General features: G+C 35.7%; 3 protein-coding genes across 10 annotated transcripts; all 3 read left to right on the plus strand.

Annotated features, from left to right (window-relative positions):
* Positions 1 to 1334: 1334 nt before the first annotated feature.
* On the plus strand, positions 1335 to 1960 carry LOC137012309 (zinc finger protein 501-like). Its single transcript, XM_067375433.1, has 2 exons — positions 1335 to 1422; positions 1482 to 1960. Exons 1-2 carry the CDS (start codon positions 1335 to 1337, stop codon positions 1958 to 1960), a joined length of 567 nt encoding a protein of 188 aa, XP_067231534.1.
* Positions 1961 to 3062: 1102 nt separating this feature from the next.
* Positions 3063 to 13509, plus strand: LOC137012310 (zinc finger protein 658B-like). The gene is made up of 4 exons (XM_067375434.1): positions 3063 to 3125; positions 6293 to 6409; positions 6509 to 7417; positions 12280 to 13509. Exons 2-4 carry the CDS (start codon positions 6352 to 6354, stop codon positions 13212 to 13214), a joined length of 1902 nt encoding a protein of 633 aa, XP_067231535.1. The 5' UTR covers positions 3063 to 3125; positions 6293 to 6351; the 3' UTR covers positions 13215 to 13509.
* Positions 7470 to 21076, plus strand: LOC137012790 (zinc finger protein 239-like). 8 transcript variants are annotated; one of them, XM_067376248.1, is made up of 5 exons: positions 14032 to 14142; positions 16041 to 16173; positions 17429 to 17648; positions 18594 to 18741; positions 19282 to 21075. In XM_067376248.1, the coding sequence occupies exons 4-5, from the start codon at positions 18732 to 18734 to the stop codon at positions 19965 to 19967; spliced, it is 696 nt and encodes a 231-aa protein (XP_067232349.1). In that variant the 5' UTR covers positions 14032 to 14142; positions 16041 to 16173; positions 17429 to 17648; positions 18594 to 18731; the 3' UTR covers positions 19968 to 21075. The 8 variants fall into 8 exon arrangements, with proteins under 8 accessions (XP_067232345.1, XP_067232349.1, XP_067232347.1 ...); XM_067376244.1 differs by lacking the exons at positions 16041 to 16173; positions 17429 to 17648; positions 18594 to 18741 and adding exons at positions 7470 to 8914; positions 9373 to 9636 and having other exon boundaries at positions 14023 to 14142; positions 19282 to 21076; XM_067376246.1 differs by lacking the exon at positions 18594 to 18741.
* Positions 21077 to 21221: the final 145 nt, after the last annotated feature.

Consider the following 21221-nt stretch of genomic DNA (forward strand, 5'->3'; position numbering starts at 1 on the left):
AAAAACCACGCTGTGTATTGTAAATAATATAATGATATATACTTACTCGTTAAGTAGTAAGACAATACAAATGCAAATGGGACAAAAAAATAAATAAAAGTGTTTTATGTTTAGAAACAATTTTATTCCCCCCTCTAAGCTTGCTGCCATAACTAAATATCCCAGCATCTGCTGAAATATTTTATCCCCTTCAGCAGTTATCATTGTTACCTCACCAATAGAGCATAAAAAAACATAAAATAAATATATACATTATCTTATCTAAGATATGCACGTTAAAAAATAAAATCAGAACTGTTAGCGCCTCCGCTAATGTGATGAGAGATGACACATGCAAAATGTCACAAAGCATGTTGTAATTGTTTTGTATGAAATATTGAAGTTTATAAATAAGTGTTTTGGCACACCAGGCCAAGTGGCACTAAGCATTGTTCTAAAATCTGGTTTTATTCTGGCATGTTGAATTTAACGAGTTCGTTTGCCCATATAATCTTTAGGGTATTAGTTTAGCTAATTTGGCTTGCTGTCCACTGAGGAGGGGCTCGATGAAGCATCTTCAACTCGAGCTCTGATACACCCCCCAGTGAATAAATATAGGATGTGATTACATAGGGCAAGGTACCTGAAATGAAGGTGGAGTTTGGGGAGGTGGAGGGATGCTGAAACAGCTGAGACTGAAGAGAGGTAAGCAGCTGCTTATATACTCTGGCTGTTGATTGGAAGATTAGATGGGCTCGCTCCTCCCTAAATTACGTTTAGGAACTTCACTAACGTTCAACAAGCAGGAGGAATTACTCCAGGAGAACTGACATATTATTTTAAATATGGAGTTTAAGGAAGAACCCTGCAGAAAAAAAGATGAAGATACAGAGGAATAAATAGGTTTGTGTTTTCCTTCCTTTTCTTTATGTTAAGATGAAAAATTATATGTAACAATAACACATACACTAGACACTTGTAGACTCAATAGAAAACTTGATGTTTTGCTAAATTAGGGCTCACTTATATTTCTTTTGTTTTAATTTTTCTTTCTTTTATTGAATTTTGAGAATTGAATATGTTGATTTTAGACCCGATGGAAGTGAACAAAGACAAATGTCTGCAGTTTCAAAAACCTCATCACCTCACAGATGAAGATGGAAACAGTTATATTATCACACAAAAACAAGTTTGAAAAACTGGAGTCAAAGGATTCTTCACTTGCTCAGAGTGTGAAAAGTGTTACACATGTAAATCAAAACTTAAGATGCACATGAGAATTCGCACTGGAGAAAATCTGTTCACATGCACTCCGTGCGGAAAGAGTTACACAGAAAGGAAGATTAAATGAGCACATGAGGATTCACACTGGAGAAAAGCCTTATATGTGCGTCCATTGTGGAGAGAGTGTCGTTCAGAAAGGAAGCTTAAATGATGCCATGAGTGTGGAAAGACCTTCACATGGGCATGTAGTCTCAAAAATCATTTGCTGTTACACTCAGGAGAAAGATCATTTGGCTGTAATCAGTGCAATAAGAAGTTTATTTTGGAAGATCACCTAAAAAGACACATGAAAATTCATGCAAATGTGAAGACTCACGTGTGTTCTGTTTGTGGAAAGAGTTATTTACTACTGGAACACTTAAAAGAGAATGAGCGTATTCATACTGGTGTGAAACCATATATGTGCTTTGACTATGGGAAGACCTTTATTTCATCCGGCATCTTAAAATCACACCAGAGAATTCATACTGGAGAGAAACCGTACAAGTGCTCACACTGTGGCAAGAGTTTCGCTCAGTCAGGAACCTTGAAAATTCATGAGAGAGTTCATTCTGGAGAGAAGCCGCACCAGTGCTCTTCATGTGGGAAAAGTTTCACCCGATCATCTAATCTATGGACTCATAAGAAAAATCATTGCTCAAAGGTGTCTAAGTGTGAGCAAAGTTCACATTCAGATCCATCACTTGCAAGTAAATAGTTAGTATTCAAATTTGGCACAAGCTGAATTTTCAGCAGAGTAACTTAATTTAAGAGTGTCATTTGCTAAAATTATTATTAGTGAAGTTTGATAAAGGCCAAAGTAACAGTTCAGAAAGGTTTGCAGTGAAATGCAACCATTTTTGAAGGGAAATGTTTTATGTTGAAGAGTTCAATTAATCACATTAATTGTGCATATGACGATTTGTGACTCAAAGGCAAATTTAGTCCAGGAAATCATAGTTTGTATCGATCATGAACAAATCAATCATGATTGATTTTTTATTTTTTATTTTGCATTTAAATCACACAGACACTGTACATTTTAGACTGCGAAATAAAAAGGAATTAAACTTGTGACTTGTTTTAATGAATGAATTTACTTGCATACGACTTGGAATAGATTCTGTTAATCCTTGTTTGAAACAAGGCATTTTCACCAAATATCGATCCTGTTGGAATTGATTTGTTAATAAAGTGATTAAATGTCAACTCCGCTGTCTGTGTTGTGTAGCCTACTTTGACGCATTTATTTTTTTCATACTCTTTTTTTTTTCTTTTTTTTCTTTTGGGACAATGATGGTTAAACAATTACTTCAACACATTAAAAATATGTAACATTAATAACTTTTGTTTTCTAGTGACTGGCACGTTTAAATATTTCAATGGGCCTAATTGAATTTGTGTGAATTGAATTTAATCAATTGTGGCAACAGTCCGTTAACATTGGCTTAATCAGAAATAATGTTTAGCCAATGTTAACAGACTGTTGCCACAATTGATAAAATTCAATTTACTCAATTTCAGTTAGGGCAATTGAAAAATGTAGATGTGACTATCACTAGAAAATTGAGTTGGAGAGGTCTCATTTTATTTTATTTATTTTTTACAGCGAATGGTGATGAAGATTAGAGTGCTGTGTGAAATCAGTCTTATTATACATGGTCAGTAGAACAACTGAATGTAGATGGGAAAATAATGAGAGAATTGTTGCTTATTTTAGTGCTATAATGTTAGAATGTGGGATAAATGAATCCAACCCTTTCTCACTCCAGCACAGTAGATGGCAGACTGTGTTGTTAGTTCACAACCTGCCAGTAATCCTACAACAGAAGAAGATGAATGGTGCTCCCTCAGCCATAACAAATAAAGCTGGAGTCTATAACGTGAGTTAGTTTATGTTGTAACAGTTTTATAATTAACTGTTGTGTGCAGAATAGCCTGGAGAGAGATGGTGATGATAGGATAAACTGAGCTTTTCGAAACTCCGAATCAACTGAATCAATTGCTTCGCGAAATGATTCAATCTCGGGGCCGTTCACATGTCGCGTCTAAACGCGTAGAAAAAGCCGGCTTCGCCGTTTCTTCTCATTTCAAAGGCGCGTTCCAGTGAAGTCTGCCGTTGCTAAGCAAAGAATAAATGGATTTACAGCCATTGCATTAGCTCCACTAGATACATTTATCCCAGATAGCACACGTATGTCGGGCCAAGATGTAGCTCAGAGAGCGTTTGCTTATTTGGAAAATGTCGCCGAGACGTCGGCATCTGATCGCGAAGCTGTCCGGCCGATGTGTGGATGATGCAAAGCTGTAAAACCCGGCCGGGCATGGGCTTTCTAGGACCTTTATTTATTTATGCTGAACCTACACCCAGTTAGCACACCCACAGAATAAACCTAGAATATTTACAGGGCATCAAAACCATTTCAGACACGCCATTCAAAACTAACGGAAAATCGACGCAGATTGTTTGCTTATATTATGCTGAAACGATGTTGATATGAGTGAAACGAGCACAAAAAGGAGATAAGGCATAACATCAAGAGACTGACAGCCTGAGTCACAATTCACTATCACAATTTCCTTTCTAATGGTGACAGACTGTGACTCTCTCCTTTTGTGTTCCACAAAAATTAAGACATATGGGTGAGTAGATGATTTATAAAGAAATCTTACCCTTGAAAATAGAGGACAGAAGAATATAACGGATGGATTGGTTTTCCTTTGCAATTAAAATTTAAGTTCCTTGCTCTTGTATTATCAGGAATGTAAACTCCTTGGCTTGGGTGAAAAAGGTGACAAATATGTAACCTACAATTTCAATACCATAGACAAAACTATTTTTAGGTTACTTAAAAAAAAAAAAAAAAAAAAACACAATGGGCCAAAAAAGAGGTTTAACTCGCACTGAAAAGTCATTATTAAAAGCCCCAGAAAAGGATGTGTAAGAAAAGATAAGGACGTTGAAGACGTTTATTGCAGCCTAGCACTGACAAAGTACACGTAGCACCTTGGGTTCATCAGAGTCAGAATGAACCCAGAACATCCAAATCTCAAACCTTTTATCCTGTTTACAGTTTACCACTCTTCATGTAAATGAAGTTTCTCATGTTTTTCCAGCTGTGTTCTGTATGTTAATGAAGTTGTGACACCTGGTGATGGTTCTCTATGTCCCACACCCATTCCCATTCTACAATTAATTACCATTTGCTCAGGATTTGATCAACCAAATGGTGCATAAACAATATACCAGTTGACTTTCTTCTTCTCTATGATAAGCCATTTTGGGGATGAGCTCATTCTAAAATATACTTTGGAGTGGAATCTGGGTCGAGGCAGACTACAATTTCCTACAGATGCAATACTAGAGAAACTGGAAAATTTAAGTATGACCATTGGACAAGAAATACTGATAAGGGTCAGCAGGGTCCAGCCAAACCCTTGTTAACAATTAAATATCACCTGTTTAATTAGTAATAGTTGTTAATTAGATAGATGTGGTTTGGCATTGGTAAAATGTGATTGGGAAAAAAAATGTAATCACAACATCGACTCAAATTCTGCATGTGCTGTATAATGTCTAGTATTATTGTAGCAAAACTGAACATCTGTGTAAGGTGTAGAGAATATTTCGGTAAAGTCATTGAGAAAATGTTTTAGGAGTTGCAAACTTTTAGTTTTTTTCTTTCTCACAAACACAACACGTTACATTTTTTTCATTGCATGTGTACTAATTCTATTCTACAAATCTCTACAAAACTCGTAGGCTCACATTTTTGTAGATCATTCAAATAAAATAAAGTTTGTAATGAAAAAAATCCTATCCGTAAAAATGACTTCTACCCCTCTAACATAGTCTTAAATATTGATTGTAAAATAGTAGCATTTATAATAAATAATTAGCTATTTTTCATTTCTTGCAAAAACTGTAATTCTACAGTGCAAGGCAATTTTGGGGCGGTGCTGTGTTGATTACTGATTGATTTATAATGACAAGAACATGTTTATCACAGCATAGAACAAGTGTGTGAGTGGGTTCTCGCATACTGATATGTAATGTGAAATCTCACATATCAGTTTCAATAAAATTTGTTAATGACTTCACACTTTTGTATACAAGTATGCTGCAACTGCAGAATAAAGGTGCAGTCACACTACACTTTTCATTCCATTGACTCTCATTCATACGCACTCAAATGCAAATATATTTACATTTTGAATATACTATTTGTTTTAATGTTGAATTAATGTATTTAAAAAGATGCTGCAGAGCGTGACGTCATATCACGACTGTTGCAGTGTCAGAAGAAATTTTGCGTGCTCAAAGTCCAATGTGACCGCAGCTTAAATGTGAGCATATGAATTTCTTAATTTGTAATTTGTAGAATAGGACTTGTGCACCACCAGAAAAGAATTTTAAAAAATGTGTAAGTGTTCAGAGAAAAATCAGTTTGCAACTTCTAAAAATTCTCTGTGACTTTAAGTTTACTGATGTGTGACTATTCTTTAAAACCACAAATCCCACTGTCACAGGTGATCAGTTCTGCTATAATAATACCCTCTCAGAACAAGGTAGTAATCAGCCATCCTTGCAAAAGCAGAGGTCAGTGTGGTGTTCTGTTGGTACATCTGTCCAGGCCAACATCTGATGTCCTGATGCCTTAAATTGGGGATCCCAGAAAACCTGCAATAAAAATAGTACAGTTTAAAATCCATCATACATACCCATTACAAAGTGTCTCATCTGGTTTCACAAATTATCATTTCAGGTTCAATTTAACTTTAACTCAATAGACAATATTTGTGGCATAATATTGCCCAAGAGAAACTGTTTTTACTTGCACTCTGAATATTCCTTTAATGGAATAAATGTTAAAGGCACTGAATCCCAGGAATGACACAATACAGTTTAACTGTATCATGTCTGTCAGTTGTGTCAGGCGAAACCGTAAACAAGGTATAGTTTTTACTATGCTAAAAAGTTACTTGCACCCACACATCACACAGCTGTTGACCTGTTAAAATACTGGGGAATATTCCCATCTTCCCACAGGAGAAGAAGCAAGCAGAAGGAATTACTCCAGGAGAAACTACTGACATACTATTGTAAAGATGGAGTTTAAGGAAGAACCCTGCAGAGTAAAAGATGAAGATACAGAGCAACAAATAGGTCAGTATCCATTTTTAAATCTTCAATAATAACTGGTATAAAACTTGGGATTACTTTTATTTCAATCGTGAATTGTCTAACGTAATATGTTCCTTTTAGACCTGATGGAACAAAGTGAAGCGGAGGAGAAACACCATCAGTTTCACATACCCCAAAACACTCAAAGTGGAGAGAAATGTTCTTACACCTGCTCTCAGTGTGGAAACAGACTAGCATCTAAATCAAGCTTGAAGAACCACATGAGGATCCACAATGAAGAGAAACCCTTCACATGCCATCAGTGTGGAAAGAGCTTCACATGGGCAAAAAGTCTCAAAAGTCATCTGCTGTTACACTTAGGAGAAAGATCATTTGGCTGTGATCAGTGTGACAAGACATTTATTTTGGAAGATCACCTGAAAAGACACATGAAAAGTCATGCAGATGTGAAGCCTCACGTGTGTTCTGTTTGTGGAAAGAGTTTTTCTGTACTGCAGACTTTAAAACACCATGAGCTTATTCATACTGGTGTGAAAACTCATGTGTGCATTGACTGTGGGAAGAGCTTTATTTCATCTGAAATCTTAAAAAAACACCAGAGAGTTCATACTGGAGAGAAACCGTACAAGTGCTCATACTGTGGAAAGAGTTTCGCTCAGTCAGGAGACATGAAAGCTCATGAAAGAATTCATACTGGAGAGAAGCCGCACAAGTGCTCACACTGTGGAAAGAGTTTCACTCGGCCAGGAGCCTTGAAAGATCATGAGAAAAATCATACTGGAGAGAAACAATACAAGTGCTCACACTGTGAGAAGAGTTTTACTCGGTTAGGAACATTGAAAGATCATGAGAGAGTTCATACTGGAGAGAAACCGTACATGTGCTCACAATGTGGGAAGAGTTTCTATGTGTCAGGAACCTTGAAAGACCATGAGAGAATTCATACTGGAGAGAAGCCTCACCAGTGCTCTTCATGTGGGAAGAGTTTCAGACGATCATCTAATCTACGGATTCATGAGAAAAAGCATTGCTCATAGGTGTGAGCAAAGTTCACATTCAGATCCATCACTTTCAAATAAATAGTTTAATATTCAGATTTTTTTTTTTTTGTCAAGTTGTTTAGAGGTTGGAGCATTGAGAACAAATTGAAGACTTTTTTTGCATTTAAGTCACACATTAACTTTGTACTGAGAAATACAGAGGAACAATGTGACTTATTTAATGAATGAATTTACTTGTTTACCTGAAATCAAGGGGTCGCCATTACATTGATCAAGTGCTGAAATAAAAAAATTTATATTCATTAATTTAAACATATTTAATTGTTCAGTCAATCTATCAAGTCGAAGTAAGAAACTGTATGCCCATTCCCAAAATGCGCCTGAGAAAAGTTAGTATAGAGAATTCAAATGCGGATGCGCGGGGGGGAGAGCGGTGCAGAATCAGCCGGTGATACTGAAAGGCCTGCAGAAGTGTCTTGGAACGCGCAGCATTATTCAATCTGTTGACGTTATTTTTTTACACTGAAATTTCAACTACGGTTTCAGTAACCGGATAAAGCGTTCGTGTGTGGATGAATAGCCAAACCGCACAGAAAAATATGAGGTTTTGAAAATACCCGTGTTCATGTGGACAGGGCCTCAGTGCGATTCCGCCTATCCCTTCACTAACTACAAGTTAATCAATAACGAATTGTGATTGGATTGTAATTTTGTGCTACGACAAGCTTGGCTACCTTAGTAGTGGGAGTGGCTGTCTTACCCACCACAGATGAAATCTACCCGCATTTGGCAGGTTGGTAATGTAGTATATGCTTATATCTCTTAAATTTGAATTTTGTATTCATAACCTTAACATATTCATACTAAGCTAAAAAACTTAAATTTTGATTTCAGGGGTACTTGAAGGCTGACACAGTCATTCTCAACTTAGAAGACAGATATTAATCGTCGCATGTTTCAAGACACTTTGGTGAGTATAGTGTGTTGGCTTTGCTCTAGGACCTGGCATAAATAGGCATTTTGTAGAATCGTGAGTATTTCATTGCTTTTATGTTCGTGTTTTCCGGGTTAGTATCCCTACTACCGTTACCCTATTTATTTTCCTTGTGTCATATACTGTATAAATACTTTTAGATCAACTTCTGCATGATATGTGTGCAGTGGGACTGCTGAATACAGTGAGTTTGCCTTCGGCCACTTTGGGGACTTATTGCTTCAAACACATCGAGCACATGTTTTTTTTTATTCCTCCATTAATTTTTTAGCTTGTGTCAGTAACTGTCAGCAGTCCTGAAAGTTGGGTATATTTACATACCACAAAATAAACGATAAAGCAAAATCTATAATGATTGAGATTCATCCTCAATATATAAAGTGTGATGCAGGGGAACTTTGCTATTAATGTTATTTTACTTTCTTTTTATTTCTTAGGTTTTAACCAGTGCAATTTTTGAAAGTTTTCTTCACCACATCAAGACATGCATAAGACTTGGAATATATTCTGTTCATCCTTGTTTGAAACAAGGTATTTTCACCAAATATCGATCCTGTTGGAATTGATTTGTTAATAAAGTGATTAAAAAAATGTAAACTGTTGTCTGTGTTCTGACTGTATTTTGATGCATTTATTTTTTCATACATTTTTTTTTCTTTTGGGACATTGATAAATAAACAATTACTACAAATTTAAAATATGCAATTGGACCAATAACCTTTTAAAAACTTTTTTTTTTCTAGTTACTGGTCACATTTAAATATTTCAATGGGCCCAACTGACTTTGTGTGAATTGAATTTTATCAATTGTAGCAACAGTCTTTTAACATTGGCTTGATCAGAAATAATATCTTAACAGACTGTTGCCACAATTTATAAAATTCAGTTCACACAATTTCAGTTAGGCCAATTGAAATATGTAGATTTGACTATCACTAGAACATTTTGAGTTGGAGAGGTCTGATTTTTTTTTTTTTTTTTTTTTACAGTGAGGGGTAATGAAGATTACAGAGTGATGTGGAAATCAGTCTTATTATGGGGGAAAGAATGAAAGAATTATTGCTTATTTTAGTGCTGTAATGTTAGACTGGGATAAATGAACCCAACCTTTTTTCACTCCAGCACAGTAGGTGGCAGACTGTGTTGTTAGTTCACAACCTGCCAGTAATCCTACAACAGAAGAAGACGAATGGCGCTCCCTCAGCCACAACAAATAAAACATCTTGGTGAAATCTTAAACTGGGGTCTATAACGTGAGTTAGTTTATGTTGAAACAGTTCATACTCATTTATAATTAACTGTTGTGTGCAGTATAGCCTGGAGAGAGGTGGTGATGATCGGATAAACAGCTTTTCGAAACTACGAATCAACTGAATCAATTGCTTCACGAAATGATTCACTCTTTCGGGGCCGTACATATCGCGTCTAAACGCGTGGAAAACGCCGGCTGCGCCGCTTTCTTCTCTTTTCAAAAGCGCGCTCCCGTGAAGTCTGCTATTAGGCCTACTAAGCAATAAGGAGCCGCGTTCTCCATGAAAACGAATAAATTTAAAGATAAATGAATTTCCAGTTCTTGCATTAGCTCTACTAGTGATGAGAACAAAAATTAAAATGTATCAGAGTTGCCTTAAAATCTCTTTAAATCTAATTTGTAAAATGTGTATTTTTTTCTTTCTACTTTTTCAATATTTCCCTTAACATGGTGGACATACTAATCACATGACTTCATCAAATTTGAAAGATAAAATTGGTAAAAATAAAATAAAAAAATAAATAGATACAAATAAACTGTTAAAATTACAGAGGATATCACTCTCTTTCCCAAGTTGACTGCTTCATGATATGACGTCATTTAATTAAATTTTTCCAACTCTCATTTAAAGGGAAAGTGGTCGATAATAACATGTGGACAATAAATTTGAGAGACAAGCTAAAAACGTTGATTATAATTGTTAACATAAATGTAATAATTAAACATATATATTAGAATCATTACTGATATACCCCCAAAAAATAATAATAAATGTTCATATATTCAAAAATGTAATTAACTTCAATATGCTTTGAGTTCAAATGGTGTTATTTAAGACAGGTTTAAAATTATTTAGATATTGTTCAACATTTTAAGGCAGTAAGATCATGATCTACAAGGGAGGCACTGAATCCCAGTAACGACACAGTACAGTTTAACTGTATGTTGTCTGTCAGTTGTGTCAGGTGAAACTGTAAACAAGGTATGATTTTTAGTATGCTAAAGGCAGGAACACACCAAGCCGACAGTCGGCCGTCGGGCAGTTTTTGTTCGTCGGCCGACCAAGTTTTCTCAGTGTGTTCCGCACCGTCAGCTCAAGTCCTCAGCTGTGTCTGAAACCGCTCCCTATCCACTATATAGTCCACTATATCGGGTGTCGGCCATTTTGTAGTGGTGTCCAAATTCTGAGTGAACGACTTCATTCCCTACATTCGTTCACTACTTTATACCCACAATTCTCTCTGATTTCGAGTGTACATTCCATGTACACTTGCTGAAGCACTATTTCCCAAAATCCAATTTTTTAACCTTTTTTTTTTTTTTTTAATCACTACTTGAATAAAACCTACTAAAATGTATAGGGGGACATTATTATATAGATGAATTAAAAATGAAATTATATTAATAAAAATATTATTTTTATTATTAAAATATGATGTAGGCGTTAAATCGATTTAATGTGTTTTACTAACAGCAATGTGTTTTAATAATTTGTGGCACTGTTAACTCATTAAACTTTAAAAGATGATAATTTAGTGGATGATTTAAAAAAATTCGTTAATCATATGTAGCGTATTCAAATCATAACGGTCGCCTGAGGGCGCTCAAAGACCACGTCATCTGTGAGCGTGAGCGTTTCTAACAACTTAGGATAAATACATGAAATTATGTACACTTGTTAATGTGTTTATTTTTGTTTGCAGTTTTTTATAGTATTAAATGATTATAAACACATTAAGCATGCCAAAAAAATAATTATACAATCGATTAAACTACAAAGCTGGCACAGAGGCATGTATGATTACAAAATGAAGTCATTATGATTGTTATCGTTATTAACATTGTTTTATAATGTCAATAATATGTAGGATAAAATAGTTTTATTGCGTGTCGAGCCGTTTCTGAGATAGATATCTCCGACGCACAGTGTATACGTCAGCGTCCGAATTCATTCACTTCATTTCATTCACTCCATACAGATATAGTGCACTCAAGTGCCATACACTATATAGGGATTAGTGAATGAGTGAACGAGTGAGCGGTTTCGGACACAGCTCTCGTCTGCTTTTTTTCGGCCGATTTCGACATGTTGAATCGGTGTTGGAGCTCGTCGGGCCATCTGATCATTCTGATTGTCTGTTCAGCTACTGCCACCTGCTGGTTCGGAAAGGGATTTCATCTTACGCAGGCGCAGAACGTTTGTTGAGCGTTGGTGGGTTAGGGCAACTTTGGACACAGACCCTGCCGACATGAGCCAACCCCGCAGTCTGCTTTTGTTGCCACTAGTTCGTTAGTGTTGGCTGTGTTCCTGCCTTAAAAAGTTTAAGCATCTGTTAAATGACCGGTTACTTGCACCCACACATCACATAGCTATTGACCTGTTAAAATACTGGGCAATATTCCCACCTTCCCATAGGAGAAGAACCAAGCAGAAGGAATTACTCTAGGAGAAACTACTGACATACTATTGTAAAGATGGAGTTTAAGGAAGAACCATGCAGAATAAAAGATGAAGATACAGAGCAACAAATAGGTCAGTATCCATTCATGATTTTTCCATTAATAAAATTATTCTAATATTAATAAAACTAGGGATTACTTTTATTTCAATCTTGAATGATCTAATGTAATATGTTTGTTTTAGACCTGATGGAACAAAGTGAAGTGGAGGAGAAACACCATCAGTTTCAGAAACCTCAACAAAACACTCACAGAAGAGGAGAGAAATGTTCTCACACCTGCTCTCAGTGTGGAAAGAGACTCACATCTAAATCAGGCTTAAAGAAACACATGAGGATCCACAATGAAGATAAACCCTTCACATGCCATCAGTGTGGAAAGAGCTTCATATGGGCAGAAAGTCTCAAAAAACATCTGATGATTCACTCAGGAGAAAGATCATTTGGTTGTGACCAGTGTGACAAGACATTTATTGTGGCAGAGCACCTGAAAAGACACATGAAAAGTCATGCAGGTGTGAAGCCGCATGTGTGTTCTGTTTGTGGAAAGAGTTTTTTACTACTGCAGACTTTAAAACATCATGAGCTTATTCATACTGGTGTGAAAACTCATGTGTGCATTGACTGTGGGAAGAGCTTTATTTCATCCGAAATCTTAAAAAAACACCAGAGAGTTCATACGGGAGAGAAACCGTACAAGTGCTCACACTGTGGAAAGAGTTTCTCTCAGTCAGGAGACATGAAAGCTCACGAGAGAATTCATACTGGAGAGAAACCGTATAAGTGCTCACAATGTGGAAAGAGTTTCACTCGGTCAAGAACCTTAAAAGATCATGAGAAAATTCATACTGGAGAGAAACCTTACAAGTGCTCACACTGTGAAAAGAGTTTCTCTCAGTCAGGAGACATGAAAGCTCATGAGAGAATTCATACTGGAGAGAAACCGCACCAGTGTTCACACTGTGGAAAGAGTTTTACTCGGTTAGGAACATTGAAATATCATGAGAGAGTTCATACTGGAGAGAAACCATACCAGTGCTCTTCATGTGGGAAGAGTTTCAGACGATCATTTAATTTACGGATTCATGAGAAAAAGCATTGTTCAGAGTTGTCTAACTGAGCAAAATTAACATTCAGATCCATCACTAGTCTGCCTCAGTCACAAAAAGAAATATGTGTATAGAAAGCATGAAATGTGAACAAATATTCTCTGATTATGTAATCTGTATGAAACCAATGAGAGGTACTCACGTTTCCATCCATATCATGTGATGGTGATACACTTATTAATAATATTATATGAAGTCTTTTTTGTAGTTATGGTCACTTATGTCTTCTGTATAATTTGTTACAACAATAAAAGACAGAATTAAACTTGTACTTGTTGAGTGACATAAGTAATAAACAAATTTAGTTCAGTGTAAGGGTTTCTTCATTTTATTATCTCTCGAGTATTAAATCACTATTTTAAAAGTGGACTAGATGTTTTTAAATTTAAGGTTTGTAGAATAATGAAGCATCCAGTGCACACATGAATGCAACAATAAGACAATAATAATAAAACAAAAGAATAACAATAGGAAAAGTATAAAGAAATAGAATAAGTCATAATATTGCACTAAACACTGGGAGTTCTGCACTAAGAGAGGACAAGAGAGGCATTTATCCTTTGTGGAAGAAGAAGCTGTTCCTGTGTCTAGATGTTCTGACTCACCGGCCAGGGGTTTTGACGTATATCTTATATAAGAGCAAAAATCTATTTGACAACTATTTGAGAAAAACACCTGAATAGTTGAGTGATTGTAAGTGTGATGATCATCTCCTAAATGATCAACAGCGACCACAATTCACACCTTCAGTCAGTGAAGCCGCTCCCACATCCTTTCATGAGAGTTTAAATGTTGGGGAATATTCCCATCTTCCCACAGGAGAAGAAGAAGTAAACAGGAGGACTTACTCTAGGAGAAACTACTGACATGCTATTGTAAAGATGGAGTTTGAGGAAGAACCCTGCAGAATAAAAGATGAAGATATAGGGGAACAAACAGGTTGGTGTCTATTCTTGATTCTACTTTAAGAACTGCTGAACATTAAAATTACAAACCCTCATTTACATAAGCATAGGAGCTGTAAAATAATATTAACTATAGGAACAGATATGAAAATAAAAGGTGAGTTTGGGGAAATGCATTTATGGTCACAAATAAGTTCTGTAGATGCATTTTATGCATTTAGTTTGTTTTAAGATGTTTTCCTTCATTCTCTTTAATGACTGATGAGGAACATTAAGATAAAAACTTACATAACAATAACATTTACACTAGATACTAGTAGACTCAGCAGAAAATTTTATTTCACACAAAAACAAGTTTGAAAAACTGGAGTCAAAGGATCCTTCACCTGCTCAGAGTGTGAAAAGAGTTACACCCGTAAATCAAAATTTATGATAAATATGAGAATTCACACTGGAGAAAAACCATTCACATGCACTCAGTGCGGAAAGAGTTACACACAGGAAGGACTCTTAAAAGAGCACATGAGGATTCACACTGGAGAAAAGCCTTATACATGCATCCAATGTGGAAAGAGTTTAGTTCAGAAAGCAAGCTTTAATGTGATTTTCACACTGGAGAAAAACCGTTCACATGCACTCAGTGCGGAAAGAGTTACACACAGGAAGGACTCTTAAAAGAGCACATGAGGATTCACACTGGAGAAAAGCCTTATACATGCATCCAATGTGGAAAGAGTTTAGTTCAGAAAGCAAGCTTTAATGTGATTTTCACACTGGAGAAAAACCGTTCACATGCACTCAGTGTGGAAAGAGTTTCTCATCCAAAAGGTTTCTGAAAGATCATCTGAAAGAATTCTCAAATAATTATTTACCTGTTTACCTGAAATCAAGGAGTTAAACATCATAGCATTGATCAAGCAATATTTTTTTATAATTAAAACTGCACCTGTTTTTAAATTCATATATCAACAACCATTTACAATATAAGATAAAATTTAAATCCATATGCTCAATGTCTGTGCATGGCAAATAACTGTTTTACAGCTTCTATCAAGTGTATAGAGATGAACTAACTTTTACTTTACATGGATTTTGGTCAAAGATAAGGTAAATGAAATGTTGCTAAACAATAAAGTAATAATAAATTATCTTTTTGCCTGGATTCTTTTGAAGCAGATTCTGTGTAGTTTCACCATCAGTATAATTCTCTCTGTGTTTAAGTGAACATTAGCAGTACCATTTATTTGATTCTAGGTGGCATCATTTGTTGTAATTTTAAATAATTTAAATGTTTCATGGATCAAGAAATCAAGCTCTAAATCTGCTGTGAGTTATTTATCAGGCTGAGTCCATTTAAATATTTGTGTCAGCATTTATTTAGAAGTCAGCATTCAAATCAACTATATGAATTATTGTTTTAATTTTATATGACATGATGTGCTTGCCAACTAAACTCACATCGTTTTATACACAATGTTAATCATCATAATTTATTGCAGGCATTTAAATCATATTTTAAAACATGCTTCCCATTTCTATTAACTAACACTCATATTTTAAATATATCTTTCCATTAAATGTTTATATTAAAAAAAAAAAGTAATTTACTTTTTGATAGGTATGCTCAGATTTATTGTTAGAAATGTAAAAATCTTTGTACAAATATACAAGCAGTAACGACTGTAATTGATTTTAAACATTTTTCAATATGAGGAAGGATAAAAAAGGATGGTGGAGGAGGGTGTGAAACCTTTCTGAGGGGTGATAAAGATTACAGAGTAATGAAGGTGTAAAATCGGTCTTATACGTGGTCAGTAGAACAATTGAATGTAAATGGCTGAAATGGTGAGAGAATTGTTGCTTGCTAAAACTATTAAAATGTGGGAGAAAGGAACTCGGCTTTATATAGACTATACTCTCTTCTCACTCCAGCACAGTAGATGGCAGAATGTAGTTAGTTCACAACCCGACAGCAGTTATCCTACAATAGATGAAGACGAATGGCGGTTCCCTCAGACACAACAAGTAAAACATCTTGGTGAAATCTTCTGCGGGGGTCTATAACGTGAGTTAGATTTTACATTTTAAAATTTAATACTCATTTATAATTAACCTGGAGAGAGGTGATGATAGATGGGGAGAAACGGAGCTTTTTGTACTCCGAATCAACTGAACCATTTGCGTCGCGAAATGATTCCCTGTTTCAAAGCGCTTAAAACGCCGTACGCTGGCGATACCTGCTGGTCAGAACGGTGTTAATGCAACGAGAACAGTCCGAACTTGTTTACTAGACGATTATTTCAATTGTTTTCATTAAAGTATTATCTATATAATCTACAAATCATTAAATAAGAAGTATATGTAGCTAAAATGTGTGTTCCCATCACTAGAGGGCGCAGAGTCGGTCATCATTCCTGATATTCGGTGCCGTCTTTGGCCATCATAAAATGTAAAAAATCAAAACTCAGTTTTTAAGACAACTGTTTGTGTAGTCATGATAGGGTGATGTAAAACATTTGAAAATAATTCTGGAGTTTGGGTAGATACCCACTTGAGCAAAATAAATGAGATGGAAGAACAAAAATGTCCACCCTGTTACCAGATTCAATGCTAAAAGGCATTTTGTTTACTTTTTAAAGTACTGCTACATTATTGATACTCCAGTAAATTGTCACTGAATTATTATTGTTTTTTTGTTTAGTTTTTTTTTTTTGTTGTTGTTGATTTTACGAAATTATTGTAAAAATGTGCCTTTGTGTGCATTTTTAGACAAAAAAATGGCACATATATTTTTTTAAGATATAAAAGTGCAAATTGCTTTCAGTTAAAACAGCTCAAACATGCGTTTTAGGGCTTAAAGGGATAGTTCACCCCAAAAATTAAAATTCTGTCATCATTTACTCACCCTCTCAAGTAGTTCCAAACTATCACATTAAGCCTTTTCTGTGAATCTGGGGGAAGGTTTATCAAATAAAGAATTGCAAAAAACTGTAATTTTAATAATATGATAAGTGTTGTATTAATCATGAAATTGGGATACACAAGGCTGGGGAAATATAGTGATATATGGTGAAAAACAGTAAATGTAAAACCCTATAAAATTACTTTTTTTTTTTTTTTTATAATCCGCTTCAATATACTTAGAGCTCAAATGGTGTTATGTTTGACTAAGAAAGCTTTAAAATGGATATGGTTCAACATTTTAAGGCAGTAAAATCATGATATTTACTAGGGACACAAAAGGCTCTGAATCCCAGGACTGATGAGCACACTATAGTATGCTAAAAAGGTTAAATGACCAGGTATACTTGCACCCACAGATCACACAGCTATTGACCTGACCACAATTGACACCTTCATCTCAGTGAAGCTGCTCCCAAAGCCGTTCATGAGAGTTTAAATGCTGGGGAATATTCCCTTCTTCCCACAGAAGCAGCAGCAGCAACTTGAGGAATTACTACTACTGACATACTATTGTAAAGATGGAGTTTAAGGAAGAACACTGCGGAATAAAAGATGAAGATACAGAGGAACAAATAGGTCAGTGCCCTTTCTTGATTCTTCATTAAAAGGGACATCGGATGCCCCTTTTTACGAGATGTACAATAAGCCTCTGATGTGCCCAGAGTGTGTATGTGAAGTTTTAGCTCAAAATATCCCACAGATTATTTTTATAGCATGTTAAATTTGCTCGTTTTTCAGGGTGAGCAAAAAACGTGCCTTTTTTTGTGTGTGTCCCTTTAAATCCAAATAAGCTGGTGCTCCCAACTTCCTTTTAAGAAGAGGGTGGCGCTTCAAGAGCTCATACCAGCAACAAAACAGGACAATATCATGCACTTAAAATGCCAGAAGCCAGAGCAGAATATATGATGCATGGAGATAGAACAGATATAGTTTAGTTTAATAATTTCTTTTATATTAGTACAAACCTGTTGTACCGGACCCCGTCCGAATGATGACCAAAACTATACTGATGAGTTTTATGAAGTTTATTTTACATCACAAAAGATTAAGAGTCCAGACATTTACTGTAAGAGCTGAATAAAAGACAGTACAAGAAGTTTGCATTAAAGTTTTCCATAATCTCTCTCTCTCACTTGCATTATCATCAACATACACAGCGAATTACGCAAAAACAGTAAATGATACAGACCTTATGCCTTTTCAGGGGTGCTTAATAAACTGGTATGCTTTATATTTGTAAATCAACTCTAATGAACAGTAATATAGTGCGTGCTCTCCCTTTGATTTACTGCCGTATCCGGTATTGCTCTGGAGACTGTAAGCCAGATCACAAACAGTTGGTACTGATCCATCCTTGAGTAACAACTTTTTAGCAAAAACCTGTGCTTTGTATTGTCCCTTCATACAAAGCAGTCTGTTGTAAAATGATTTGCACAGACGTAAACAAATTTGGCTATATGGGGGTGAATTCCCTTCAAAAATAAAACTAATCCACTGCGTCTTCTGCGGCTCTGATTTCAGGAGTACATGGAGACTGTTTTTTTACTCTTACATCCAACAACAAAACACCTGAGTTGGTTATGAGACGTCGTTGTTGCTACAGCTGCTCGAGCACGGAGAAAATGGCGGACAGCGTACAACTGGCTGAGCGCGAAAACAATGCTAATACGTATGAGGTCATGCTGCTCAGAAAAACAAAACAGCTTAATAATTGGGACTGTTTAGGTTTTTTGGGGGATTAAAAAAAAGTGTGGATTTTTATCATTGTAGGTTGGCTGTGTCCACACACTGCTAAGACACATTTATATGCAAACAACATTTAAAAGTGAATTTTGCATCCAATGTCCCAATTAATAGCTGCTAAAGAACATTAGGAATTAGACAAACCCTTGTTTAAAAAATTATAGGAGCTTTAAAATAACATTAACTATAGGAACACGATGAGTTTGGGAAAATGCATTTATGGGCACACATTGTAGATGCACTTGCCCTAATTCCTCTTATAGATTGTTTTATTTTAAGATGATTTAGGGAAAGTGCATCTTCGGTCATACAGTAACTGCCAAGATTTTATGACCTATAATTGCAGAAATACATTTAACACTGATAAATAACCGTAAAAAAAAATTTAATTGCGAAATTCTGTTATTAAACTTGGAATTACTTTTATTTTAATTTTGAATTGTCTAATGTAATCTGTTTGTTTTAGACCTGATGGAACAAAGTGAAGTGGAGGAGAAACACGGCACACACCTTCTCGCCACACAACAAAAGACTCAAAGACAAGGAGCCGAATGTTCTTTCACCTGCTTTCAGTGTGGAAAGAGACTCGCATCTAAACCAGGCTTGAAGATTCACATGAGAATCCACACTAAAGAGAAACCCTTCACATGCCATCAGTGTGGAAAGAGCTTCCCATGGGCATGTAGTCTCAAAACTCATCTGCTGTTTCACTCAGGAGAAAGATCATTTAGCTGTGATCAGTGTGACAAGAAATTTACTTTGCCAATGCAACTGAGAAGACACATGAAAAGTCATGGAGATGAGAAGCCTCACGTGTGTTCTGATTGTGGAAAGAGTTTTGCACTCCTCCAATATTTAAAAATTCACCAGAATATTCATCTGGGTGTGAAACCTCATGTGTGCTTTGACTGTGGGAAGAGCTTTACTAGATCCAGTGACTTAAAATCACACCAGAGGGTTCATACTGGAGAGAGACCGTACATGTGCTCACACTGTGGAAAGAGTTTCTCTCATTCATCATCATTGAAAGATCATGAGAGAATCCATACTGGAGAGAAGCCGTTTCAGTGCTCTTCGTGTGGGAAGAGTTTCAACCAATTATCTGGTTTACGAACTCATATGAAATTGCATTGCCCAATGTTGCCTAAGTGATTAAAGTTCACAATCAGATCAATAACTTTCAATTAAATAGTTTAATATTCAGATATGGCAAAAGGTGGAATTTCAACAGAATTACTTCATTTAAAGGGCAACTATTATGCAAAACTCATTTTTACATGGTGTTTGAACATAAGTGTGTCGGCAGTGTGTGTACACTACACAAGTACCCTACAATGGTAAAAATATACCCACTCCTTTTTTTTTATCCCCATAAGTCATAAGCAGTGTTTCAGAACAAGCTGTTTCCAGATTCTATAATTTGTGACATCACATATGTTTAGGCCCCGCCCACAACTGCTGACGGACTTTACCCTATTAGCATAGACCCTGCCCTTAGCGAGCTTTACACTGTCTGCCATCTCCTCGCCAGAGCATTTAACAGCAGCATTCAAGTAAGAAATGTGTTCTTGTTAAAGCTATTAAAGTTATTCAGTACAAAAGTATCAGGCATTTTGGAGACACAACAAGTGGACAGGGAAAGAAATTATCTGTCCATTTCTATATCATATATCTTTTTTCATTACATGTTGCCCTAAGAAAGAAAACTGTCTGATGAAGAGCCAAACGGCTTGAAACGTCACACATTTGTATGAATATGAAATAAAAAGATTATACTTTATACTTTTGGAGCTGGGGTTTGCCAACTTTTTCTTTTTATTGTTTGCACACTCATTGAGCTTTTTGTTGCCAGTCAGATGTGCACACTTTTTAAAAAAACAATTTATGTTGCCTTAAGAATACATTAATATGCAAATTTAATGTATAGAGGCATTGCATAGAATAGGAATAGCAGTGATAGCCATGTTTACGTGCATATAAGAAGTAAAATGGTATATCAAATCATTCTAATCATCTTTATACAAAGTTTGGATATAAAAACCCTAAAAATTGATTGGTGAATAAAAAAAATGTGTTTGCCTATTTGTCTTTTCATGTCTTTTAATTTTCTTAATAAATGGTTCCTGGTGTCCTCTACAGAGGATGTAGCATAGCTATTAAATAATTTCTTATTTCTTGGGCTTCACTTTTTGACTTTCTCTGTGTCTTGGGATTTTTCCATTGTGCACATCATGAAGAAGTAGTAGTCCTTGGACACACTGACATTCTCACACACAACCAGAAGTTGAAGACACACACATTTACGCACATTTCTTATTTGTTATTATATTTCTTGAAATGCCATACATGGTAAGGTTTGATTCTTAAGACATATGATTGGATGCTCATGCCATCCTGGAGATTGTT

This window comes from Chanodichthys erythropterus, chromosome 22 (genome assembly GCF_024489055.1).
Source record: "Chanodichthys erythropterus isolate Z2021 chromosome 22, ASM2448905v1, whole genome shotgun sequence".
In the NCBI taxonomy this organism is placed as follows: Eukaryota; Metazoa; Chordata; class Actinopteri; order Cypriniformes; family Xenocyprididae; genus Chanodichthys; species Chanodichthys erythropterus.